Consider the following 9864-nt stretch of genomic DNA (forward strand, 5'->3'; position numbering starts at 1 on the left):
GTGAAGTGCGAGGGAAGGAAACTGCCTGCTGGAGATCAGAGCTTAAAAACCTTTTACAGTTGAGGGAGAAAGAAGCGTCCTCATCACCGTGGGTCCTGGGGAATCACGGTTCTGCATCTTGATCATCTGGTATCTTCAAAAAGGTGACAATCATCAAACAGCAAACTTAGGGTTTTTTTTTTTTTTTTTAATCCTCCCCAATTTTTTCACCGTATCCTTCAAGGTATCCTGTTTAACCTAGGACGTCCATTGTCATTATCATAAGAAAGAGAAAAGCTTGAAAAATGAGGGGCTTGGGGAGCGGTAGAACCCCTGTGGGACTCGAAAGCAGGGAACAGGAGAGCAGAGGAACCCTGGGAAGAGAACGGCAAAGTCTCCTCTGCCGGCCTCACGCCCTCTCCCTGCTTCTTCCCTCCGCAGTTCCGGAGCCTCAAACCCTGCAGGGGGAATGGGAGCAATGAAACCTCAATTGTTTAGGGAAAAAAATTAACTGCCACTTTCAAAGTAGTGTTTTGGGGATGCCCAACGTGTCCACTCCTCTCTCGGGGAGAGCCCCTGAATCCTGTGTGAGCATCTCCTCATTTTGGTACCTAGTAGGAAAAGAGAGTTTCAGGTTAGAATTCCTGCTGGCACCGTCTTTTCTACTTTTTTATCTTTCCGGGAAAGATCACCTATCTAAATTTCAAAGTTCTAAGCTATACATCCATTCCCAGCTCCCCAGAGCCCCTCAGGCTTCCCTCTAAACCCGCTATAATGTGTAAAGTGAGTATCTCTCTCCTGGCCTCTGCGAAAGTCCTGTGTTTTGTTTTACACGGGACTGTTCAAGGGAGAATATTTAGTCACTGCAAGACAAGGAGTCAGCAAGACAAATACGTGAAGGTCTGTGAGGAGCGGAGCTGTTTGTTGGTACCGGCGGCATCCGCGGTGCCTTCCCCTGTCCATTAAACCTGCGTCTCCTGGAAGGCACTGCGGGACATTTCTGTTTCATTCTCGCCCTCCTCAGCTCCCCACCCTCCATGCTCTGGTGAGTCTGTACTTTAGGGAGTTTGTCTTTTTCAGTTAAAAAAAAAAGAAAAGGAAAGAAAAGAAAAATGTCAGGGTCACTTCTTAAATCCTTATAGAGACATTTTGTGAATATATTTTTGAAACATTTAGATGGAAATAAGGTTTTTGCCAAGGCTTGGTTCCCTTTCGTTTAATTTGAAATAATCAGCACAATTGATTTGGTATTTGTTATTTTAGAGCATTTCTCTGAGTTGGATTATCATTGCATTGATAAGCAAAAAGGAAGTAAAAATTCTGTTTCCTGTTGCCGACCTGAAGGAGAAGTGTGAGGAATAAGGAAAGGCTTCATGGTGTGCACGCGTCACAGCCCACATACATCAGACACATGTGCACACAGACGTTCAGAAGTGTTCCCAGCCCTGGAGGGCACACAGAAGTACAGCAGAGTTGTTTAGAGATGGCTTTGCATTGTGAATTCAAGTAGTTTCTTTTTTAAGGGATGGGAGATAATTGGGCCAATTACAAAAGCCCCCCTGTATTCCATCAAAGTGACTGGTGCAGTGGTGCCTTATCAGCTGGCAGGAGAACCTGGGGCTAAGCAGTGGTAATCTAACCTGGCGGGAGTGTAAAGTGCTTTTCCCACTTTAATTCCTTGCTACCCAGGTGTTGAGATTATTTTCCTTATTTCCGGGAGCTTTTCAAGGAGTTAAAAATCACCTACACCATGTAATTGTTTCATAAAATTATTTTTTAAATGTCCCAGAGAATCTCCTTCTGTGACTTAGCAAGCTGGATGCTGAGTCCTTCGTAAGATCTCAGGCTGGAAGGGATGCTGCAAAATTGTTCTAATCTCTCTTCACATAGGTGAAGTGATTTACTATTTTTGAACTATGTCCCTACCTTCCCTCCATCCCCTTCTACTTTCCTTTTTCTATTAAGGAAGGGGGCATGCTGTTGGGAAAGGGAAAGCCTTACTCAGAGTGAGAATGAGAGAAGCTACTGCCGGCCTTCAACTCCTTAGACTTGGTGGAGAATAATGTGGTTGTCACAGAGGCAAGACTGGCCACAGGCTACAAAGTCTAGAATTTGAGAGGGAAAACCGTAGGAATATTTACATTTTTTTTTTTTTTTTTTGGTTTTTCTCCGGTACCAGGAACCGAACTCACGACCTTGCACTTGCCAGGCAGGCGCTTTGCCGCTGAGCTAAATCCCCAGCCCCGAATATTTACATTTTATCCTTTGTCATCACTGTCCTCTTCATTCTTCATAGTTTGACTCCCCAGTGGGGTTTTGTTTATATACCAGTTAGCCACTGTTCTAGAACTGAGCTCTTTGGTTAGGTAATCTACCAAGCAGGGGGCCCTTTCACTCCAGGAGCTGCCTGCAGCATTAGGTCCTGGCCAGCATCCTGGAGTTTCTGAGTATCAGTTTCCCAGAGCCCAGTCCAGGTGCCTGTTTTGGATCAGCTTTCTTTCCTGAATCTTTTCTGTGTTGACAGTAGGAGCTGTAATTGCCCCTTCTCTTTGCCTGCAGAGCAATTCGTAGAAAAGTCGTCCTGTGCCCAGCCCCTGGGTGAGCTGACCAGCCTGGACACTCAGGGGGAGTTCGGCAGAGGAGGCAGCAGCAGCCCGTCTTCCTCCTCGCTGTGCACTGAGCCTCTGATCCCCACCACTCCCATTATCCCCAGTGAGGAAATGGCCAAAATCACCTGCAACCTGGAGACCAAGGAGCTGTGGGACAAATTCCACGAGCTGGGCACAGAGATGATCATCACCAAGTCTGGCAGGTAGCTGGGCACTGGAGGGTGGGGCACAGGAATAAGGAGGTGCTGAGGTGCTTGGGGCACTTCTGGGGACTGGACTGGAGGGATGGCAGGTAGCAGACAGAGGCAGCATCAACAGCTGCTTTCCAGGTGCCAACCTTTGGAAATGGATGTCTGTGTTCTAGGGCTGTGGCCACGGGGAGCCCCACCTGCCTGGGAAGAAGCCACTGGGACAGGGGACTCTGGGTCTCCTTTCCCTGTACCCCTGGAGGCCCTGGGTGCTGGGTCAGAATTCCGGGGGTGGGGCTGGGTGCAGGGCCACTAGGTGCTTCGAGGGAAGTGGGTGGCGCCTCCTTAATCACACTCAATTTGTGGAAGCTGCAGCTCCCATTAAAAATGAAAATTCAGGGCTGGGGATTTAGCTCAGCGGCACAGCGCTTGCCTGGCAAGAGCAAGGTCATGAGTTCGATTCCCGGTATCGGAAAAAAAAAAAAAGAAAAGAAAATTCAAGCCTGAAGAATGAAATATAAAAACTAAGAGTCTGGTTGGAAGGGTAGTCCCTTGGCCTGAGGCTGGGCAGATCCAGCTGCCTGGAAGCCACGTGGAGGCCGCAAAGGCCCCTATGGTCAGTGACTTTGAACCTGGTTCTGCTAGCTCGCAGGACAGGCAATGCCCACAGAGTCTCCAGACCTATTCCAGGAACCCCTACTGTCCTTCCCCACCTCCATCCCTGTGTGCTGCAGAATCGTGTCAGGTCTGGCTACTTAGGGTCCTCAGAGTCTAAAGTCCTTGATGACTTGATCTGGTTACAGAGTTTCAGATTTTGGGATGGTGGGAGCACAAAACTCTCACCTAGCAATGAAGTCTTGGTGATTAAAATCATGTACCTTTGCAAAGAAGTCCTTTCTGTGTTGGCCTCTCTGTGGCTTTCCAAGAAATCAAAGGGGGCGCCTGGGGGCCTGGTAAGAGGGTTGGGAAGGAAGGGGGTGGATTCTGCCCCTCCCGTCCCTCCTGCCTCAATTGGGGCCAGGCCACTGGACTTGTGAACCGAGCCAAAGTTCTACCCACCCTCCCCTTCTGTCCCTCTTTCTCTTTGCCAGGAGGATGTTTCCCACCATCCGGGTGTCGTTCTCAGGCGTGGATCCTGAGGCCAAGTACATCGTGCTGATGGATATCGTGCCGGTGGACAACAAGAGGTACCGCTACGCCTACCACCGCTCCTCCTGGCTGGTGGCCGGCAAGGCCGACCCCCCGCTGCCCGCCAGGTTCGTGCTGCGCCTGCCCCTAGCAAATGCATTTCTTCCTCTGTGAATTCCGAGCCAGTTTGTGTTTACAGCACAACCGGCTGTGGCCTGAGCTTTCCAGGCCTCTAACACTTCAGGACTGAATACAAAATACGTGGGTTAGTCTACAAAAAGGCAGAGTTTGTGCTTTTAAAAATTGTCTTTCATTTTATCTTCCCTTATAATTTATTTCAGGGATTTCCTTGTATTTCAGTTTGAAGATTCCTTAGAAATGTGGACTTCTTAATACCTATAAAATTTCTAACTGCCTGCTTCAAATCAGACTAGGTGCCCCCAAATCCTTTTTCTTTTTTTTTTAGAAGAATGTATATTATTTATTTATTTACTTTGGAACCGGGAATCAAACTCAGGACCTCGAGTCTGCCAGGCAGGTGCTGTACCGCTGAGCTATATCCCTGGTCCTAAAAGAATATATTTTAGCAATGTGGCTGCTTACAGTAAATCTTTAATTTTGTTTTCACTGTGTCCTGTATGTACAAAATAAGCATCATTTGGTAAAATGTATTATTATTTTTTAAACCAGTAAAGGGTACAGAGATTATAAGAAAAGAAAAATTCCCCCCTCTACAATTTCAGTGGATGAATGCAATTCAACCAGTTAATATTCCTTTATGTGAAATGTAACATATCAGATATGATATATGATTATTTTTGTGCCAGTTATTGCTTACAGTGTTTTTCTGAGAATACTTTGTTTGAAAGAAAAACCTTCTACAAACCTCTGTTGTCTCTGCTTTGCCTAAGAGGACATTCTGGGGTTTTCAGAACAGCAACTATGGCATAAGAGCAGCAGTTACAGCAACTGCAAACTTTAATATAAAACAGAATATTGGTGGGCTTTATATTTCAGGTTCAAAAACCTCACCAATTTTAAGCTCTTTCATGAGCAAGATTTTTTTTTTTTTTGTAATTGATTGAAAGGTCCTGTCATAACTAAGAATTTATTTCAATGTACAGGCTATTTTGAAGCTACGGCTGATTCTTGGTTTCTAGTCTGATGTCTTACAAAGGTACAGAATCAACAGAATTTATACATCCATCAGCTAGTATATTCAGCTTAATTAGCTGATCACATCATTGAGTTTATAGTACGCCAGGGGCACTAGAGAAGAAAAGAACAGCAGTCTTTCAATTTTCTGTCCTCAGGTGAGCTTGGGAAGCTCATCTTTGCAACCCTTCCAAATTGGCATTAAATAACACAACTAAGAAATATTTTTAAAATTCCAACTCATTTATTTATTTAGTAAAAAAGGAAAAATATAATTTATAAAGTTAGTTTGGTTGTACTAGGGATTGAATCCAAGGCCTTTGCACTAAGCTATGTCTATAGTTCTCTTTTTTATTTTATTTTTAATTTTGTGACATAGTCTCACTGAGCTGTTAAATAGCCCAGGCTGGGTCTGAATTTTCAGTCCTCCTGCCTCAGCCTTCCAGAGTTCTGGGATTACTGGCATGTGCCACTATACCCAGGCATAAGACATTTCTTTTAATTGAGCAAGATGTACCAGTTCACAGCAGAAATCAAATTAATAAAATTAGTGTTTTTTTAAAAAAAAACTATTACATAGCCAATTTATTATTCTTCTTGAGCTTCCGTCCTAACTTTTCAATATTGTTTGAGACCAGAGAAAAGAGGGAAAGGGAGGGACAGAAGTGTTTTAGCAGATACCTAACCGTTTTTGTAAGCAAGCACTGCTTTCTGTTATTGTTTGCCCCAGCTTTTCTCCTAAAAAGTTAATCACTCTTATTTAACATACATTTTCTTCCTATCTGAAGGTATGGGAACTGGCGCAGGCAGCAGACTTTGGAAATATGACATGTCTTGTTTATGTTACTAATCTGCTCTGGTTAGAGAAAGAAAGCGTGTACCAATGCACTATCTCAACTGAAGCATGTTTAAGCTATTGCTGGAATTTTAAGTCCAGGGTGGGGGTGAAATTGGGGCTTGAGAGGAGAGGAGCTTCCTGTGTGTTTTCTCATTTATTCTAGCTCAGCTTGTTTATACTGATATTAGATAAAAAATATATAATGCATCATGGGATAGAAATATGCTAGATCATTTAAACAACTATGCTTTTTCTTATTATTGTAAGAAAACAGCAATATTTTCTACTTCCATAAAAGAAAGGAGAAGAACTTGGGAACTGAGAATTTTCATATGATGGTAGAAATTCCTTGTATTTCTAGGTCTTTGAGGCACTTTAGCTGAGACTGAAATTCACTAGTCAGTCCTTTCTAATCAGAAGGAATAGTGCTCGGCAACATATCTGAGTAAAAATGGGCAAGACATTATTCATGATCTAAAATAATGTTACATGTTCATATAGTGCATCTCCTTTTCTTTAAAGTAACTGATATCTAAATAAGTTATTTTTATTAACGTGATTACATATAGTGACTGTCTTAAGAGGGAGCATTTCACCAACTAATAGGACTTCCAGTGATTTGGGGCATTTTGGGGGGGAAGGTTTGATGTGACATTGATCAATACAATGACTGCACCTTAAAAGTTACAACTTTTTTTTCTATTTACTGAAAACTTTTTTTTCCTTTTTTTTTTAAACAGGCAGACAGACTTTGTGGAAATGGGGAGGGGATCTTGAGATGAGGAGGAGATGAGAGGGAGGAGAGGGGAAAGGAAAGTAAAAAAGGATCAAGGTGTGATATGTATAGGTACCAGTTGCCCGCGATGAATATATTTATTATATAGCACTAACATATATATAATTTGGTAATTAAAAATAAAATTGCAACCTTGGAAGAAACTTGAGAAGTTATCATGCTATTTACAAATATTCTTGTGGAAAGGTGATTATGAACTCCCCACCTAAAACAAGGGAACCAGCAGCAGGGACAGAGCCCTGCTGTGCTTGGTCTTCTGCGGGTCTGGTCAGATCCGTGAGCGCTGCCAGCCTTTGCGCTTTGCTCCTGCTGGGCTTGGTGAGTTCCAGCACCCCTAAGGTGCAATTCCTGTGACCTGAGTCCTTTCTCATGACAAACCACAGTGCAGACTTTGAAAGGAAAGGTTTTTCTGACATTTTCCTTTTGCTTTTACCCCAACCAAACATTTATGCTTAATTATAGCTATAAAGATCTTACACAATATATATTATATATATATATAATATATATATATTATATATATATATATATGACCTGTTACACTGATAAAGGAATTTGTCAGTGCTGGCGTGCAGCTCAGTGGTAGAGTATATGCTTGGTATGCATGAGAACCTGGGGAGCACTGGAAAAAAAGAAAAGGAGGTTTGTTCTATTAAAAAAGGATTTCACGTCTTTATCATTAGTTCCATAATTTCCCTCTTATTTTGGAAAGACTATGTTAAGACGATACTAACATTAGGGTTTACAAAGAGCTGTACTTAGGTGGATGGTTACAGGAAAAGGAATGGCCTATGTTTTACGATGAGTAAAATTGTGTCTTGTACAAAGCAACACATCCATAAAAGATAAAAGGGTTTTTTCTTCTGCTTAAGCTGTTTTTAAATAAATCAGTTGAATAAATTGATGCTTATCCAGCCTTAAATGCTCACTTAGTAGTACATCAACTGATATGATAAGAGTATATGGTAGTGTTTAAAGTACCAGGAGGAGCAACAGACTCTCACCTCTGAGCTATGGGCTAATGAACATTCCCCTGAGCTGGCCTGATGGTGCACACCTGTAATCCCACTACTCTGGGAGGCTAAGGCAGGAGAATGGCAAATTTGAGCCCAGCCTTGGCATCTTAGTGACTTAGTAAGACCCTGTCTCAAAGTAAAAGGTAAAAAATAAATTCTAGATATACCTCAAGTGCAAAGGCCCTGCGTTCAATACCCAGCACTGGGGGAAAAAAAACCCTCCACGTATCTGTGCTAAAATAACTTTGTCTTATATTTGTAAAGTACACATGCTTTCAACTGAGTGACTTAAGCTTAGACAAATGTGTCCTCTAAAATTATTTCCTCTTTCCATTTTTGTTTTTATTGTTCTTCAGTGATGCCTGTAGTAGGAACTCATGAAATTGGTGTAACCTAGACTTTCTTTGGAAAATATCTACAACAATGAGCTTATATATTTCATAGACACAGAGTAGTAACTAACTACATAGATGAAATAAACAACCCATCTATAAAAACTGGCTTACTCAGCACATGGTAGATTTATTAAGTTTTACCCTTTTAGATCATTGATACATGAAGAAATACATTAGATGCTTTACAGTTATTTTGGCATTGCTGTGTTAATAAATTTGATATATGTGGAGCAAGTAGAACAGGCCATATCTAAGAGGCTACTATGTTCCTTTAGAATCGGTGTATTTTATAACCCAGAGACAGACTTTAAAAAAATATTTCTCCATATAATTTTCTCATAATTTTCTTAGGCTCTATGTGCACCCCGACTCTCCCTTTACTGGTGAGCAGCTACTCAAACAGATGGTGTCCTTTGAGAAAGTGAAACTCACTAACAATGAACTGGATCAACATGGCCATGTAAGTATGAGGCACCTTGGCTGTGTGGGGTCCCCTGGATAGATGTGACAAGCCACACCAAGTGTCCTCGCTTCACCCCTTCTCTCTCTCTCTCCGCCTTCACTCCATCTCTGAGTCACTGGGTGAACGTGTGTGTTCTTCAGGGGACCATGACTGCTTTTGTTCAGAAGTCATATACAGGGATCTGAGGGCCCTTTCTGTACAGAAGGACCCTTGAACCTTCGCACCATAGATTTCCTACCGTGCCTGCAACTGCTTTGTCGCCCGAGCCAGGATAACACAGGGAACTTGTGCTTTTGGAGGGGACCTGCAGCCTCTCCTTAGGTTAGGCATCTGACCAATGATGGTAGGATATAAACACAGCACAGAGGGGATGGGTCAGACCTCCTGGTGTCTTGTCAATGTGCAGAACACATTCCTCTGAGATGCAGCAGAACACAAGGGCGGTCTTGCCAAAGGAATTCACAAAAGTGCTTTTCAGTCATTATGCATCATTTTTGTAGAGTCTGGGGCCAGGCCTGGTGGCCCATGCCTATAATCCCAGCACCCTGGGAGGTAAACTCGAGCTCAGCTTGGACAACTTGACCCTATCTCAAAATGGAAAGATAAAAACTAGGGATGTAGCTCAGTGCGAAGGCCCTGGATTAAATCTCCAATATGGCTGGGGAAAAATGCCTCTCTGCAATTAAAAACAAAACACATTTGACCTTGTGTCAGTGGAATTCATTGAAATGTGGAAAAAAGAGAAATTACAGTTCTGAGCTCTTATCAATAGTTAGTAGAATAGGCAGCCTCCAATGAAGGCTTTGGCACATTTTATGCAATTCCTTCTAAAATGTTGTGTGTGATGTGATTCAGTGCTCTTAAATAAAAATTACACACAAATTCTGTTTTAGATTTTATGTTAAGAAAATTTGCAGACTTGCAAACTTCTTATTGATGAGGTTGTTTTGTTTTGTGTTCTGCTTCCATTGTCAGAAAGAACAAGGATCCTTCCATCCATTCTCTCCCTTTCTCTCTCTCTTTTCTCTCTCTCTCTCTCTCTCTCTCTCTCTCTCTCTCTCTCTCTCTCTCTCTCTCACACACACACACACACACACACACACTCTATAGAAGCTGGGATTGAACCCAAGGCCTCTCACTGAGCTACCTCCCTAGCCTTTTTTTTTTAAAAATATCATTATTACTCTAATTGATATATGTTTTCAATAAATGAAATTTACATTTGTTTCAGGGGCTATCTCTCTATTTAAATGTCTTAGCAGTTTTAATCCTTCACCTTTATTTTACTCTTTATTTA

General features: G+C 42.4%; 1 protein-coding gene across 1 annotated transcript in view; it reads left to right on the forward strand.

Moving 5' to 3' along the window:
- Positions 1-9864, forward strand: part of Tbx20 (T-box 20) — a 62594-nt gene that overhangs the window by 4703 nt on the left and 48027 nt on the right. Inside the window, exons 3-5 of the mRNA XM_013521111.1 lie at positions 2539-2791; positions 3868-4032; positions 8456-8564. Of these exons, the coding sequence (XP_013376565.1) occupies positions 2539-2791; positions 3868-4032; positions 8456-8564 (527 nt within the window). The remainder of the gene's footprint in view (positions 1-2538; positions 2792-3867; positions 4033-8455; positions 8565-9864) is intronic.

Source organism: Chinchilla lanigera, unplaced genomic scaffold, assembly GCF_000276665.1.
Source record: "Chinchilla lanigera isolate Chin_1 unplaced genomic scaffold, ChiLan1.0 scaffold00059, whole genome shotgun sequence".
In the NCBI taxonomy this organism is placed as follows: Eukaryota; Metazoa; Chordata; class Mammalia; order Rodentia; family Chinchillidae; genus Chinchilla; species Chinchilla lanigera.